At 31.0% G+C, this 18769-nt stretch overlaps 1 protein-coding gene across 11 annotated transcripts in view; it reads right to left on the bottom strand.

Annotated features, from left to right (window-relative positions):
- Positions 1-4264: 4264 nt before the first annotated feature.
- The window catches only part of bun (bunched), a 594108-nt gene continuing 579603 nt past the window's right edge, over positions 4265-18769 (bottom strand). For all 11 annotated transcript variants that reach the window (XM_067767880.1, XM_067767877.1, XM_067767875.1 and 8 more), the window contains one exon: positions 4265-10244. In XM_067767880.1, the coding sequence (XP_067623981.1) occupies positions 9765-10244 (480 nt within the window). In that variant the 3' untranslated portion in view covers positions 4265-9764. The remainder of the gene's footprint in view (positions 10245-18769) is intronic.

Here is an 18769-nt window from a genome sequence, read left to right as displayed (position 1 = left end):
AACATCATACTGATTTTAGAAAGCGTCAGTTTAATTTAAGAATATATCGTATGTACTTGAGTAAGAATCAATTCGATTTTAGAACGCACCATGGTATAATATACAAGGTAATTCCATTGTCAGTTGTCGGTCGCCTTATTAACTACCTGACAGTTCTAAGGATTATGACATTAATGACATGAAAAACGGATAGTATTTTTTTGATCCTTTAAAATTGCGGCAATCTTGTCGCGTTACTCTTTCAAATGGAGGGCATTAATCAGCGAATACCCCGAAGCATGAAAATCCGATTAGCTGCCACGATTTTGTGAAACATCTGGGTCTCAAGAAGAGGATTATTTGGTCGAGAGGAGTTATATTGAACGACATCTTCGCTATTATAGAACTGAACCATCAATAAAGTTAATGCTAAAAATAGTTGGGGTATATGGCCTTAACCAACAGCGACTAGGCCAGAGTATCGCTTGTAGCGCTCGTATGATTTGAAAATACCCGACATGCCGCGTTGTACAAAGGCGGCATAGGCGGCATAGGCGGCTTCACTTTAACGTCAAAGCAGTGCCGCAAGGTGGTTTTCTATGATGTGGTTCGAAGGTACATTTGACACCTTCTGACGTACATTTAATGTTTCCTAAAGTACAATTGCCATTTTATAAAGAAAATTTGCCAGCTCTAACGTTCTTTTGCACTTTGATGCCTCTGAAACAACATTTGACTGCTCAAAAGTTCAAATTTGAATTGACGAAAATTGAATTGAGTTTCTCGAAAGTACTGTTGAGAAAGATGTACATAGGTAGTTTTCTGAAATTTTCATTGATTATGTTTGCTGGGTTTAGAAAGAAACACAATTTTTCTGTCTTTATTTGTTACTGGCGCTCTAATTTATATAATAAATTTGGGGAAACTGTTATATAAGCCAACATTTTTCCAAGATATTTGCAAATTCAAAAACCAACGGAAGAAACATCGGAAATATAAAAAAAAAACACAAAATGTTAAACAAAACGACAAGATATACAATTCAAATAAAAGGAAAAAATTAATAACAACTATCTTTCAAAACGTTGTAAAAATCAAACGCCGTCTTAAGCAGCCGGACAGATAACATATTACAGTTATCAAAACTACACATCGACTGTTCAGCGGAGTATAACTCTATCTCAGAAAACTTATTTCTAAGCCCTATCTTAGAATTTGTTGATAGAACACCCTATCTAAGAAATAATTTCGAAAACACTATCTGAGCGAGGTAATTTGCGAAAAACATTCTGAGATAGGGCGTTTTTGAAAGAAATCCTGAAATAAATAAATAAAAAATAAATAAATGTAAGGCGCGATAACCTCCGAAGAGATCTAAGGCCGAGCTTCTCTTCCAATTTGCGTCGTGCTCCTCTTGATTTTCCCTACAAATTGGCCGGATGGGACCTACATGTTTTATGCCGACTCCGAACGGCATCTGCAAGGCAGATGAGTTTTCACTGAGAGCTTTTCATGGCAGAAATACACACGGAGCGCTTGCCAAACACTGCCGAGGGGCGACCCGCTTAGAAAAATTTTTTTCTAATTTAAAAACCTAATTTCTAAAATTTTGATGTTGCTTTGTCCGGGGTGCGAACCCAGGGCATACGGTGTGGTAGGCTCAGCACGCTACCATCACACCACGGTGGCCGCCACCTGAAATAAGGCGAAATATTATTTAATAACACCATAATCCCAAAAATCGGTTCCGAAGCAGCTCCCAAAGAATCTCTAAAGTATTTCCAAAACAAAAATTACTAAAATATCCCAAATAGACCCTATTCAAAATTGATTCGTAAAAAATACCGATGTGATTTCGAAAAGGTCTCAAAAAAGTGCTGAACTTATTCTTAAATAAGCCAGAAAAAAGTTCCTGTATAGTCCCACAAATATACAACGTGGACTCGATATAAAGGCTGATGTTTTCTCGAGGAACCCCAAGAAATGGTATCGAAATAAGCCTGCATCTGTAGCAAAGTAGGCTCAAAATATTGCCAAAAACAACCACAAATCGGTATTAAAATGATCCCGGCAATATCATTTGCATGTTCCCAAAGAAAAACGAGGTCAACCCCCGTAAACTTCAGATATAGTTACTCAAAGCTTCTTTTTTGGACAAGTCATACGGATTGCGTTAAAGGTTAATTCTTGAAAAAAAAAGCTAAGACAAAATCAATAGGATTCACGGCATTTCACCTGCGTTGAAACACCAAACTTGGCAAGAAACACCAACATCTAAAATTTCAGATTAATATCACGCTAGGCCGAAAAAGATCAGACCAGCACCAAGTAAAATTTAAAGTTTTAGTTTATAATGGAGTGCACAGAGTTGGAAAAATTGCACTACTCCTTGTCTTTCTGATTTAGCCGTTTCCGCCAATAGGGATAGAAACCATGGTCTTTCTCATGTCAGCCGAATACTTACATACCATGATTGAAGAAAAATGTATGTGAATTCAAATTAGTATTAAGCTGGTATATTTCTTTCCGAAACCTGACAATGGACATCTCGTAGTACATTCCCATATTATACAAATTGCTTATACATATGCATAGAAAAAACGCACTTCGCTAACTAGTTGCTTTTTGATTCATACTAGTTGTGACATAGTTCGCAGCTAGTTAATTTAATTGTGGGGTATACAAATCGAATCAATGAAAGCATTTAATGTGTTTGCATACTTTAAGGCGAATAGTTTATTTTTAAAAAGTGGGCCGTAGTAATAAAGCCCAACGATAGCTTTTGCTAAAAATAAGCGTTTTTTCACAGATTTTGTTATGATATATTAAAATACATCTCAAGTAAAACTGTTAGGGTTAGGACCATAAAAACGGATTTATGCCACTTTTAAAAAGCTATATCTATATGTAATGCATCTAAAATTAAAATATTTTTAAATTTGTTGGTTGGGGCTTTTGCGAATTAAGCTAAAGACGGGGTCGATTTATTAACCGATATCGCGCCATCGATTTTTCAATAGGGTTCAGGAAAATAAGTTTCACTACGCATACCCAAATACCGAGCCTGCGAAATTTCATTTTTTTACTTTTTTTCGACTCTGATTTTTAAAGCTTTTTTAAAAACGTTGTCGATAACAGTTTTTTAAAAAAAAAAAGTTTTTAGCGGACATTTTTGGGTCGAACAGGGTAAGGGTATACTACATATGAAAATTTGTTTAGTAGGTCATGAAAAAAACCTTAAAAATCTAAGTGGAAAGTCAAAAAAATGAAATTCCGCAGGCTCGAAAATTATTTTTTCGGGTATGCGTAGTGGAACTTTTTTTCCTGAGCCCAAATCCTATCGAAAAATCGATGGCGCGATATCGGGGTTAACTTTCGTCCATACAAATCGACCTACCATAATATGTATACCTTTCCCGGAAATTTTAATTATTTTGTGACCTTTATTTTCATACAAATTCATTTAAAATTTCTAAAATCTTCGGAAAAAGCAATAGCTGTTAAGTGGGTATTGGGAGCTCCAATCACTACCGCAATGGTAAAAAACGGAATATCGCACACATGCATCTAAAAGGAGCCAAATCAAATATCTGAAATTTCGAAGTTATGAGTACGATTGGGCTTCCCAATTCAAAACCTACCGAACTGCGTATACGATTCAATAATAACTTCACTAATCAGCGAGAATTGGCGATTTCTTGGATTGATCGCTGTTTTAATCTAGGTAAAGGTTCGAAATTTCTTACTTTTATAAGCGTAAGAGATTTACATTTGAGTACTGCAGAAGTAGAGAAGTGAGCTATTTCGCTAATCAATATAAAACCAGCTGAGCCGTGAACAAAGTTCAAGCGAAGATTGTGTTGCTCAATATAGAGGTATTGAAGCTTTACTTTACACACAGTTTAAAAAAGGAACAAAGCAACGAACAAAAGAAAACTGAAAAAAAAAATCAGGTTTTCAAAAAAAAAAATTTTTTTTCTTGAATATTGCTCTCATATCAACTTTTCGAATATTAATCATGCTTGCCCAATTACACTGTAAAAATTTAGCTCTTAGTTGTTGTTGTGGCAGTGCTTCGCCCCATCCGCGTTTCCCTATGGAGAGTTTGTTCCTCTTCTGCGAGTTCTGGGTATTTTTCTTTAAGAACTGGATAATTAATTTAGCTCTTGGTCTTGACCAATGCTTCTTCCACAGAGCGGACTTCGTACTGATTAAACTGTATTGAAATTTCGACCTTTATTAGGCAAATTTTCGAAAAGAAAAAAATAATAAATAACAAAAACAATTTAAATTTCTGTGGTCATTTTTAATAACTCTCAGTGCTATTTATTTATATTTCTTATAGTTTTTGTTTTTTTGATATTTTTATATATAATATTTTTCATACGTACAAACTATACAATAAATTAATATTTAAACTTACAAATTAAAAATAATAAAGCGAAAAATACTACATTACAACAATTTTAAATTTTAATTTAATTTTATTTTTTTAATAAAGTACGAGTACAAGGAAAATACATATTTATATAGTTAAAATTACTTGTATTCAGTGTTTGAATGTATTTATGTATGTATATGTCAATGTGTCTGTGTATATTTATATATGTATGTATTTTTGCAGCGATGCAACACTTACAATCACAATTCAATGAGAAGAAAATTAAAAGTAAATACAAAAGCAAAATATTTTGAAATGTTGAGCTACAGTTTAGAAGTTTATTTACATATATATTTGCATTTGTATGTGTTAAAAACACACACAATGCAGGCGAATCCTTAGACAATTAGAGTCTCCGCAGGATTCTAGGCGTTTATGCCTTTTTTTACAATTTTTCATTATCTTTCGCATTTTTTTAATTATACATTTTTTATTTCGAAGTCTGCTTATAAACTGTAGCTGAAGATTATTTAGAAAAAATTGAATTTACAAAATCATAATGGGGTTAAAAGAAAAAAAGAAGAAAAGAAAAAGTGTTGTTGTATATGTTACAGCGTTATTAAATTAGAAAAAAGTCACATTTTAGAAACAAGCGCATTTGTATTGGAGTGTGTGTGTGTGTGTAATAAAACATACAAAAATTTTACAACAGATTTAAATAAAACTGTTTTTGTTATATATTATATTTGAAAAAAAAAAAAAAATGTTGTCATGTAAGTATAAATTGAAAAGAGCAGCAATATATGAAATCAAAAGATATGCAAAGTCCAAAAAAACATAGGCTTGAAATTTACGTTGAAAATTGCAGATTTAAATTTTTTAGCTTTTTTCTGATACTAATTATTTTTTTTTTCAATGACAGCAGATCACACTATTTAGAATTTTAACTAAATTAATGCAATTAAAAAAAAATTTTATAAAAAAGTTTTTCAAATTTTTTTTTTAGTTGCAACAAAATTTAGCACAAGCTTTACACCAGTAACAGTTAAGGTTTTTGTTTTAGATTAAAGTGTTTTTTACGGCAATTTGTTACTTAATAAGTGGTGGCCATTACATTGCTACAACTTTTTAGAAATTTTAAAAGTTTTTCAGTGTTTTAAGCAAATGTTTTAAAATACTTTTTATTATATTTTACATGCAATATTTTTGTATTTGTAAAATGTTGTTTACTATTTTTTATTTTTTTGTATGCATTTGTTTTAAACAGTTTTATATTTACAGAGAATTTATTTTTCTTTGCGCATCATATTTCTTTAAAAAAAAGCTGGACAAAAAGTTTAGTTCCAAAGTCGAGTTGGGCGTTAAAAATTGATTTTTTATTTAAAAAAATATATTTGCTGTTATTTTCAAATTTGATATTTGTTTTGCTTATTATGATATTGATATTTATGTACATTTTAGATTTTTCATTGTATGCAATGTTTTTAAGGCGGAAGTGTTAATTAGTGGAGCATAGGAATTTGTAGTTAATTCTTAATTAAAAATTTTTTATAAATACTTTATCAATGCATACACAAACAATGCTTTAGACTATTAGGATTTTGAAAAAAAATTTAGAAGCAAAAATTTAAAGAAATATTTTAAATACAAAAATAGTTTACACAATTATTTTGTTGATAAAATGGAAATATATAAAAAAATCAAAAACATAAAAAAATAAGAAAAAGTGCATTATATAACAAACCTATATTTAAATACATAGTACTTTCATTGATTTGGGAACTAAATATTTAAAAATGTAGCATTGTTGAATAAATTAAGCAGACAAATATGCTTTCAGCTTGGTTTTAGAAGTAAAAATAAAGCAGTAAATTAAAAATTGTTTAAGAAAATTTACAAAATTCATATCGTTATCTGTGCATGCATTATCGCTATTTGATACATATTTAACGAAAAATTCAATTTATTTTGAAATGAAACTGTGATATTTTTTTTACAATTTTGAAAGGTTTGTAGATAACATGTTTTTTAAATTCCTGTTCTTTTTCTCTTATTTTTATGTACATATAAAATTTCAGATATTTTTCCTTGCCAACAGTTTTCCTTGCCAAAAGTTTCTTTAATTTTCATTTTAAAATGCGGCATTTGATTTGGAAAAGTCTGAGCTAAATTTGATACGAAAAAATCTCAAAATTTAATTTGAAAACGCTACAATTTGAAATTGAAATTCTTACAAAGAAATTTGTATAGCCTTTTTTGCTAATTTTGAAATTCTTATTTAAATTTTTTTATAGTTTCAAAGTCCAAATTTTTATTTATTTTTTCAAATTGTGTGGTGTTTTTCTCCTCCGCTCTGCATATTCAACCTTTTTTTGTTGCAAAATTTACGCAATTCCCTATTTCGCTGATAATCAATATTTTCTTACAACTTCTCTTTTATTTGCTCACTAGCATTTTTTTTTCATACAGTTTTTATTTTTATTTCAAATCAATTTGACTTAAGACATACACATTTTTTTTAAGTTACACATTTTGAAATACAATATATAATACATATCCATGCAATATCTTTGTTGTTGTTGTATTTTTTCGAATGAGTTCATACAAATATTTCTTGTTTCATGTTTTTATAATCAATATACATACTACATATTGATATATTTTATAACGAAAGACGATGTATGTATGTGTGTATGTAGTTTGACATGTTATGCAAGCTTAAAATTATATCAACTTTAAATAAAAAAAAAAAAAAAATTTATATCACTGAATCACAAATTCCAATTTTTTTTCTGCACCAGAGACCCCATTATGAAATTCCTATGTAAAATCACCCCCTGATTTCGAAAATCAAACTTATTTTTAATTCTATGGTAACCTTTTTGAGATATTTACGAATAACGGTTTAAAAAAAAAAAAAAAATTGGCTCCTCTTAATCATATATATCTCAAGAACGAATTAAGCAATTCCAAAACGGTTTGAAGCTTTTAAAAGGTAATACAGTTTTCTATAAACTGTGCATACAACACTTGTTGCTAGGCCCTGCAGATTCAAACATAACGAACAATCATTACGAATTTTTCCATTTTTTTGTGAAAATATAAAAAAATTTGTACTTTGCGAGGAAGGATCTCGAAAACTTTTTTTTTTTTGCAGATTTGTTTTTCTACCTCACTACCTACTTAAGGTACTTAAGTATTAAATGGGAATATTTACATGAATGCTTATAACTTTTGTATTAGTCCATGGATTTTGTTGAATGAAAGCCTTTTTTTTGTAATAAAACAGAGCTTAGAGAGAGAAAAACAAATCTGCAAACAAAAAAAAATTTTTTTTGGAGATCCTCCCTCGCAAAGTACACATATTTTTATATTTTCACAAAAAAAACATGGAAAAAATCCGTAATGATTGTTCGTTATGTTTGAATCTGCAGGGCCTAGCAACAAGTGTTGTATGCACAGTTTATAGAAAATTGTATTACCTTTTTAAAGCTTCAAACCGTTTTGGAATTGCTCAATTCGTTCTTGAGATATATATGATTAAGTGGACCCAATTTTTTTTTTTTTTTTTTTTGAAAAAACCGTTATTCGTAAATATCTTGAAAACGTCACCATACAATGAAAAATAACCTTGATTTTCGAAATCAGAGGGTGATTTTAAATAGGAATTTCATAATGGCCTCTCTGGTGCATTTTGGCTGTAAACCAGTGTATTTATTCATGCTCAATCATGTGGGTGCTTTATCTTTTCGCAGTTTCTCTAAAATTTTGCTATTTTAAGCAGTCAGTAAACAATTTAAAAATTATTTGGAAAAAAGTTAATAAAAAAAAAAAAAACCGAAGCAAAAATGATGTTGCAGCTAATAACTGTCTATCTGTATTTATTAATTATTTAAAAAATAAAAAAAAAATTTAGTTTTTCTTCGTTTTTGCTGGCTATTTCGTTAATTTACTCTCTTTGCTATTTTTCATCTTCTTTATTTTAATAAAATTTTTGTAATTTTAGCGCACTAACGCTTTTTATGCAGTATTCAATTGTTTTCTTATTCTTATACAATTGCAATTTTGTAATACCATCATTTGTATGCTTGAAATTATAATAGAAACAATTTTGTAAAAAAAATATTGAATTGTATCACATTTAACATGTTTATTATGATTATAATTTCATTCTGTTTCAGTTTTTTTTTAACAATTTTATGTAGTAAATGTTGCAACTTGTTGAACAACATGTATGTAAATATTCATAAGCAACATGTTGCAGCAACTACGCTTTCAGTGCTCCACCGAAGCTATTGTTGCGTGAATTGGTGTTGCTACGAGAACACTTTCATGCGGCGCTTAACCGTAGCACAACATGTTGCCAGCAACATTTATTATGATTGGAGCAAACATGTTTTGGGCGCGGCATAGCAACACAAAAACAAACTTTGTTGAAAGCAGCTCAAATGTTTCTTTGTTCAATTCTTTTCAATTATGTTTTGAAAATAACATTTGTATTCAAGTGTGCAAGTATGTGTATGAGCTGTGATGTATTGTAGGCAGCGCTGATTTTATCACATACGATTTTAGTAAGCGAGTATTTTTGATAAAAAAATTTTAATTTTTTTATTGCATGCTTTATAAAATGTTTGCATTTTTAAGAAATACGCGCTCTTTCGACGCAGTTTTTTTTTTATTTATTTCCCCTCTCTATATAAAAAATAAATGTAGTATATAAAATTTAACAGCTTTAACAATATTACTCGCTTTAGCATCACATGAAAAAGTTTAACGTAATTTCTTGAAAATGCAAACATTTTTCAAAGCAAAAGTAATGTTTGTTATTATTATTGCAAGTGGCAATGTAATAAATAGCTTTTTTTGTATGATTTTTATTTTTACAAAAATATTGCTTTCAAATTATTTCTTTTTTAGAAAAATGTTTTTTAAAAATTTTAAAATTTTTCACTGAAATGTTGCAGCAGCAATAAAAATTTTATTATCACGCAAAAAAATTTAATATTTTCATACGTCACTCATTTTCAATTTTAAAAATACTCGCTCACTTCTTTACTTTACGCCTTCACATACTTACAATGTACATATAACATATACACAACAACACAAATACATTATCAGTCGAAATACGCTTTGATTTCATCAGTCAAAAAAAACAACGCATACGTATTAAAAGAAAAAAAATTTTTCATAAACAACATAGTTTTTCTTTTTCTTGAGTATGGTAAACTTTGAATAATACAAATTGCTGCTTTTTTGTGTTTTCATTTTATATGCCTACGTCTGCACGTATTCTTTTTTTGTTCTTGTAATACTACGCCTCACCGCTTCAATTAAGCTTTTGTGTTTCTTCAAAAAACATAAAAACGTTTTAACGCTTCAAAACGCGCGTTTGCGCAGGCGTTTAAGATGATGGGCCATTTGCGTTTGTGGCCACATTTTCAGCGCCATCATTAGCCGCTGCTGCAATTATTGCTGCTGCTGCTGCTCCACCACCTACAGTTGCTGCTTCAGTCGCTGGACTGGCATCGTTGCTCTCATTATTTACGACAGCAGTTGTGGGTGTACCAACTTGTTGTTGCTGTTGCTGCTGCTGCTGTGGCGGTGCCGTAATTGCCGCTGTGACATTTGTATTAACACCGGCTGTGATCGCTGCTACTGTTGCTACAGTGCTGCCATTGCTGCTCGTAGAACTATTGCTACCAGTTATTTGTAGCTGCGCTTGCATTTGCAATTGTTGCAATGTCTCCTGTGACATATTCGCTTTCAATATGGTATTCTCAACTTCAAGCTGATTGATCTTATCCATTAGCTCTGATATTTTCTCTTTGAGTACTTCAACTTCCTCACGAACAGCTATCATAAGATGGGACTTGACCAGATCCTGTAAAAGAAGGAAGAGAAAGAAAAAATGGAAATTAGTTGATGTTGATTGAATTGAGTGTGAAACTTATAAAAAATATTTATAAAAATTATTGCTACTTATCTATAATAATTATATAAAATGAAGGACTTTTTGATTTTTGTCGATCTTTCTATTGAGTAAAATATTGTGCACAAAAACTACAGGGCTTCGAATACAGAGTGATATGTCAAAAGAGAGGTAGAGTAGGAGTGAGCGCAAGTGATGAGGCGAAAAGGAAGTAAAGACGGGGAAGGAGAGAGCAGGAAATGGAGCGAGACGGAGAGAACTGGAAAAGGATGGTTATGATAGAGACCCGGAAGTATCGATAAAAGCGGAGTCAGGTAGGCAGATATTGGGATAAGGCGAAGATATGGGAGAAAATGTAGGGATTTGCTTGTAATATTTTCTATTAAATTTAAAAAAAATATACCTCAACGTGCGTGTGTTGTATGTCCTAATTTCGCACAATAAATAACACAAAATCAACCTAAAAATAAGCCGATATAATTTCGTTATTTTCGGGTGAATAAAAACTCAATAAATAACAAAATAATAAAAACATATACTTTTAATATACTTAAAAACTCAATAAAAAAATATGCAAAAATTATTTAAATAGATATTTTTTCTGTTCTTTTCGGGTTATTTTTATATTAATTTGTTTTTTGTTTACTTTTTATTCATTCGGCCAAGGTTTACATTTCCTTACTTTCTCGTTAACACGTGTCTCATAATTTTAAATGCAAATATTTTTCAAAGGTGATTGCGTGAACAAATGAGATTTTACGCTGCCGGTTAAAAAATATTTCTGCTAACAATAAATATGCATGTGTGTACATTAGGGTACCACATGAGAACTATTTTTGTTTTTGTTTTTTGAAATGACAACACACTTTTGACATTCTAATCAAAAAACTAAAAAAAAAGGAAATCAAATATTTTCTGATTTCTTGAGGATCCGATAGATAAAAGAAACTATTTCCACACGACTTTATCAAAGTTTTGAAAACATTTTTAGACGATCGCCGAATCAAACGCTTCAAAACTATCTAATCAAACGAATCGCAGTGGAGCAAACACTGTCGGATGTATATAGATCAACGTGCCAAAGCAATTTCTCCATATGACCCACAACCACCATTTTTGCTCGCACCAACAAAGCAAATCGATTTCGCCATAGCGTGAACTCAAAGCAAACAGAACAATAATCGAATTGTCAGCTCGAGCTGTTGAAGTCGTATAGCTCCGTTACCCTAATAGACATTTATCTACATATTTACATCATATCATACATCAATCTACAATGCTGTCAAGCATTTTACGGCTGACAAGTAAATGTTGCCTACATGAAAACAAGCGTTCCAACCCTGTCGAAAAACTCTTCACCACCGAGGCACAATGGGGTATTTGATTAATCTAGCTGGCCAAAACTAAAACATCATTTATTTCTGTTAAAAAAGTAGTTATCTCACTTCATTGTTGTGAAAGGAAAAAAAAAATTATTGTCAGATGCGATAACCTCCGAAGAGATCTAAGGCCGAGCTTCTCTTCCAAGTTGCGTTGTGCTCCTCTTGATTTTCCCTACAAATTGGCCGGACGGGACCTACATGTTTTATGACGATTCCGAACGGCATCTGCAAGACAGATGAGTTTTCATTGAGAGCTTTTCATGGCAGAAATACACCCGGAGCGCTTGCCAAACACTGCCGAGGGGCGACCCCGCTTAGAAAAATGTTCTTCTAATTGAAAAACCTTATTCTCAAATTTAGATGTTGCTTTGCCCGAGGTGTGAACCCAGCGCATACGGTGTGGTAGGCGGAGCACGCTTCCATCACACAACGGTGGCCGCCATGAAAGGAAATATTTGACAGTAAATTCACGGAGTTCCGCGCAGAATTATTATGGATCGAAGACCCGGTTTCGGAGGAACCCGGGGTCATTTTTTTGGCATTACATGAGATATGTATGTCAATATCGGTATCAAATGAAAGGTATTTTACTTCGCATTCCTATTGATACTTTTAAGTAGGGTTGCTACTTAGGCTTACCACCTCACTTTCTTTTTTCTTTGTATATCCACTACCATCTCGGAAACGGCTTAACCGATTTGAATCAAATTTGGTATAGTATATCGATATAGTATTACATTTTAAGACTTTTCACGTAGGTATTGCCACTGAGGATGTTTTCACAAGGTTGCCACCTTTTGGCAATAGGGGAATCAGTCTCTTATTAAATTGATCACCACTCAAAAAGTCGCGGATATGCGCAGCCGTTTTTGTTATTAAACTTTGAAACAAACACAAGCTTACGTATTGCCAAAAAATTTCTGACATGATATGCCATGAAAAAAAGAAGTCGTAGTATTACAAGTACAATAAATCAGTTAAAACATGCGGTATAAAAAATCTAAAATCTGAATAAATACGCGTTTACCTGTCCTAAAAGAAAATGTAACTATATTTGATTAAGGCTAAACTAGTTTACAAGTATTTAGGTTAGAAGGGTATATATATTGCTTTTTGATCCAAAAATACATCGAACTGCACACAATTTTTATACAACTTAAGATGTGCGCGGTTAACTCCGTTGACGTTGCAGACGGGTTTTGGGGCATGTATACTATTCAGTGGACATCTAGGAACGCCAGGGAGTATATTTAAAAAAATTTGAATATTTTGAAAAATCGACTTTTGGCCAGCTAGATTGATGAAATACCCCACAGTTCGAGGGTCCCTGGTATGTATAAGAGTGTAGGCAAAACTAAGAACTTTAAAATTTTGTTTAAGAATTGGGTGTTCCCAGCTGTGGCCAGACTAGGCCACCCATGGGTTTAAAAAAAAGTGTAGATCAACTTCAAGGAAATTTCAGACTCCTTGGAGTTAAATTGCTACTATCATTAAATCCATAAAGCATCAAAATTATGAAAATTACATACAAAATTAGGCAACGCAAAGTAGTCGATACAGAGTCGCAAAAAGTTAAGAGCTATACAACTTTTCTATGCATGTAGATATATTATAACAGCGCTGGCATCAAATGTTTTCATATCGATTGTATTAAAATAAGACCATATGACAATAGAAATTTTTATCTCTCAGAGTTTGTCCGTTTTCCCCCTTGAAATATTTTTCTTTTCAATGAAACATAAACAAATATCTATTTTTAAAACATGTTTTTATCCTTGCAACTACCAATTTTGTTCATGCAAATGCGCTTGTAGATACATATGTACATATGTGCTGTTTTATTATGGCTTTCAAAGGCTGATTGAATTTTATTCAGTTGAGCCAAGTAACTATCGTTACACAATTGATTTCTATATTTAAAAATAAAGGTTAACGAGACAAATAGCGAAAAACGGAGAAAACAGCACAAAATAAACAATAAGAAAAGTTAAATAAAAAAGCTTAAACGAAATGAAAGACTATAATGCTGTTTATGCTTCAAAAAGGTCAGAGATAGTACTGATTTTAGAAATTTGTTCAGACATGTGTCTATTTTTCTTGACTGTTTATTCTCTTATGGTAAAAAAAATGTAACAAAAATTTCATTAGTTACTAAAAACCCCACTGCATTGTTATGAAAAAATTAAAATTTTTCTTCCTTGTATTGGAAATATAAATTGCCATTTGTGTAGCAGGTACCACGCCTCTTTTTCACCAAAGTTCAAAGTCTAGCATGCGATGCTCATTACGAAAAACTTCATTTCCCTCGCTTTCTTTCCCCAAAAAATTCATCTTAAAAGTTAAGTAAAAGTAGATATTTCGTAAAATTCTAGGAAATATTCTTTCCTAATGTTGTGTTTGCGTTAGCTTAGCATTTTAAGTTATCAATATCAATATAACACTTTAATTTTATAATAGACTTTTGCTTTCATGTGGTAAAACACGTGCCATCAAAACGATTTGGGTTAGTGCCATCAAAACGATTTGGATTAGTCACCTAAGACGTTGTGGTTTATTTTTTCTATTTACTACATAAATAATTAAGGGCAATTGTTAGGATGCACAAAAAGTATATATGTATATTTGTTTACTTTTGAAAAACATGCAAGGTCACGGCACCCGCCAATTATAATTATTCCAGCAATAATGGCCTATCGACCGTCTTATTCCAAAAGTTAGAATTGCAAATAACTTTTTAATTTTTACTTTTTGTTTGCTCTTCATTATTGTAGCTAGCATTTATAGTGCGGCTAAATCTCTTTTTTAGGCCGAATTCGTAAAGCTGGTAGTGCAAATTGATTTTTTGCGCTCACATTATTATGAATTACAACAGCGAACTGGAAAATAGCAGCGGTAATTTTAATTGAATTTCGTCAATTAAACTTTTCTTTTCCTTAATTTCCGATAACTTAGGTTAAAACTTCTATAAATTTTGTAATTAAAGCTATGCAAACCAAACTCACAAACCTTTCGGAAAAAGCTGATAAATTCGAGAAAATTGTACGAAAATTTCAAACTTCTTATTTCGAGCTTTCTGAGTATGCAGTTTTGTAGCCAAATCAGTCTTAGCCTAACAAAGTACAACTTATAGGTTTCTCAAAAGTCGCATTGAGTTTTGACATAATTTTTCCAATGGAAATTTCATATTTTCTTTCATATAAAAAATAAAGCTATGCGCTCTTCGTGTGAAAGGAAATATAGAATACCCTATAGAAAGAGATTATCAAAAATCAATTCGAATTTTTTGAGATTTGCAACTCATGATTTGTACAACTAAAATTGATTGGGCTTCAAACATACATACTAAAAAACTCAGAAAACTCAAAATAAAAAGTTCGAAAATTTACTTAAATATTTTTGAGATTGATTTGCATAGTAGTTTCCGTTACAAAATTAATGCAAATTCTTTCGTAAATTATCGTAATGGACGAAAATTCGATGTATACTGCCACTTCTATTCTCAGAAAACTCTAAACCAAAAGTTCGAAACTTTTGTAACATTTCTTCGAATTCTAGTTTTTTCAAAAACGTTTTTCATGTTGGTTTATTTATTTTCAGTTACAGAAGTCATGGAAGCGTTTTCTTAAATTATCAAAAAAAAAAAAAAAAGAAATTAAAGAAGAATTTAGTTGACGAAAGTTGTTAAAAATTGTCACTGCTACTTTCGTGTTCGCTACTGCATGTCTTCGATTGTCGGGAAATATATTAACACCATTACTAAGATCACGACTGAGAAACCGCCTACGAATACTATCCACTTAGAATCAGGAACTGCTGTTATAACATCTGTTTTTACCTCAAATTATTTCTAAATCTTCTTTCAAAATATCCATACAATTGACCTACTCTGATCCTTTTATTCAAACTTACAGCCTAGCCTACACCTTAATCAAGCCAAAAATTCTAGCAAACATTATTATGAATAATTCGACTTGACACATACTCGGTAGGTACTATGTATTTAAAATCTATTAAAAATATGTGAAATTTTAGTGTTCTAGTTTATTTCGCTTGAAACTGAGTTCATTTTGAGTGATTAGTGCCACATGTTTTCAAAAATGTTTGCTTACGTATTCATAACAACAACGAATAATATGTAATAGGCAGGGTAAAAAACAGCAATTGGTGTATTGACATAGCACTGCTCCCAGCTATTTTCAAATGGGTGGTTTAGTGGCGTGATTTCATAAATGTATTTGTACCTAGATAGGAACATAGTATGCGTGGTAAAGGTGTCGTCTTTGCTTGCCGACAATGCATGAATCGCGCGTGTGCCTAAGCTTTGAAATAACTGCATATAAATGATTCACCCAACGCGTGGCGTGACGTGCAATTTTGTATTTACCAACTTTTTAATTTCTTTTTTTTTATTGTTGCATGTGTCTGAGAGTATTATATAAGTTTATTATTGAATGCACGAACTAACTGCTGTTGCTTAATCGAAAATGGTAATTTGGGCGCGTGGCAGACACATTCTTGTATCCTTTTTTTTCTTTTAGGAAACCACTTAAGCGTTTGTTTTTTTTTTATTTCGAAACAAATTTGTATTTGGTGGCATGCAATGCTGGTTAATATTTAGTTAATCGCTTGTGCTTTTGCTTCATTGGCAGTTGTCATCATTATATTTTAGCTAGAAATTTCGTCTGGGGTTCAACCATTTAATTATATATCGTTGACATTTTTCATGGAATTTATTGATTTTTGAAGTCGATGAAGTCGATCATAAAAAAAGCGGTTGAGTTAGAAATACTTCTAAATATTAACAGATGAATGGAGCTAAAGGTATGAGGTTCCTAGGGTCCCCTTGTGAATTTTTATCTAAAAACATTATTTAGAGATACTACCAAATGATTAAAAACAATCCAAATTTAAAAAGTGGGCCCGTATCGTGTTATACGATTCGTGATCGAAATCAAATTTTTAAATCGCAATAGCTCTGAAATGGTAATTTGGATTAGGAAATATTTGAAACGGAGTCTACGAGGACTCATTATGTATAGCATTCCACACTATTATTTATATTTATTATTACCTTCTTTTCTTACATATTAATATAAATGCTGTTAATTTTAAGTTGAAATGTTACATGGTAAGAAAAGGATGAATAAAATCAAATCAATCAATCAATCAATCAGATCCCGAATCTATTGTAATTTTTACGAATAGTATACAGATTCATATTTTACGTTTAAGTAAAATTGGTTACTCATCCGTGATCGTGTAACACGATACGGGCCCTGCTCTATTTAAAATTTATTTAATTCGTGTTTTCTTATTTAATTTTTTTTTTGCTTCTATTCAAAAACTTTCGTAAAATTTTTTTAACTTCAGTGTTTTTTTATTTTCTACTCTTAAATTCTAATTTGGCTTTATCTTTTTAGCTCTCTCAACTGTTTCATAAGCTTATTTTCTAAAATTATTAATAAATTTTTTTTTGGTTTAATAAAATATTTTCTCATGTCTTTATTTTTTATATGGAAGAAAATCTGAAGCACCCTCCAAAAAAAAATGTCAAAAATTAATGCAAATTTTGAGACAACTACAACTTTGTTAGACGAAATTATATCAGGCTACAAAACTGCATACTCAAAAAAAACTTACGGAACTCTAAATAAAAAATTCGCATTTTGTCGAAAATATTTTCGAGACTAAATAGTTACCATTGTTTCAGTTACAAAATTCCTAGCAGTTTGTTTTAAATATTTAAAATAAAATCGAAGAACTTACAAAATTTTTTTTACTTAAAATTTTTTTCCTAAATGAAAAAATTATTTAAATTAGAACAGTCAATAATCAACAAATCCGATTTTCACATCGTTTCTGCAACAGTTGTCTAAAATTTTTCTTTCTGCTATTCAAATTTAAAAAATTTTTTTTATTTAAGAAAACATGTATCATAACAATAATAAGATAAAATAATTATTGTTAGGCCTTGAGCTCGATTCGAACCCACGATTTTACAAGTGAATAGGCCCCGCTATAACAACAAAATTTGTTCAAAAATAAAAAAAAAATTTCAGTACAAAAATTTCTAGACAAATAGGGACAGCTCAAATAACTACATATGTATATATAAGATATTTTAAGTGGTAAAACAATAATTAAACCGTCATGCTTTGCCCCAACACAAAAAAATATTGGCTAGCATCCAAACGTACATATGTATTTATAACTCAATTCCATGTCGTATTTGGTGATTTACGAGATATGCGAAGCTATATTTGTATTTTGAAATATTATGACTATGACACATTATTGAAACACGAATGTAATTAGGACCACCAGCAGCATGAGTTCAAAGCATGAGCATGTCGAGAGATCAAATGGAATCCAAAAAAAAAACTTTTTTGAAAACATGTGCCTTTAAATGAGGTCATGCGAGAAATACAGAAAATAGAGCCGAAGCAAGAAATAAAAAATAAATAAAAATTAAAAACTAAATTAACAAATATTTAAGCATTTGCTTTGACAAATATTTGAAAATGCGCAACGCCTAGGCTATTTATTTTTGAAAAAAAAAAAATGGCATAATACGTATTTATTTATTCTTTTCATTTTTTAAATTTGCAATCGCGAGAGTCATCGAGCTCAATTGCCAAAGATAGGTAGACAGACAAAAAAAGTTTAAATAATTTTTATATGTATATCAATTAAATTTTATTTTTACGCGGTGCAAGAGTGGGACATAGTAATAGATATTTGAAAAAAAGACAATTGGGCTTTAAAATTAATTGAAAACCTTTGGTCATGGTGGAATAATCAGGTGAAGTAAGCCGTCAATTGTCTCGCTCTAAATTCTTCTTTTTCTGTCATTCGGCTATCTGAAAATTTTTCAGCAATGTTGTCCCCGAAAAAGTGTTGCTTTTTGCATTTTTCAGGAGTAAAATATGCCACTTTTGCTACTTTTTTCACATAAACTATTAGGTGAATATCGATGGTCCTTTCTGGATTTAATTACAGAAATTCATCGTTTAGGGTATCTTTAGTGTTGGCTTCCATAAGTAAGGCCGTGCTAAACTAATACTGCCATATTTTTGATATTTGCATTCACGTCAT

The sequence above is a fragment of the Eurosta solidaginis genome, chromosome 2 (genome assembly GCF_040869045.1).
Source record: "Eurosta solidaginis isolate ZX-2024a chromosome 2, ASM4086904v1, whole genome shotgun sequence".
NCBI lineage: Eukaryota > Metazoa > Arthropoda > Insecta > Diptera > Tephritidae > Eurosta > Eurosta solidaginis.
Note: the sequence above shows the minus strand (reverse complement) of the source record. Positions and strands in the feature narration are given on the sequence as shown.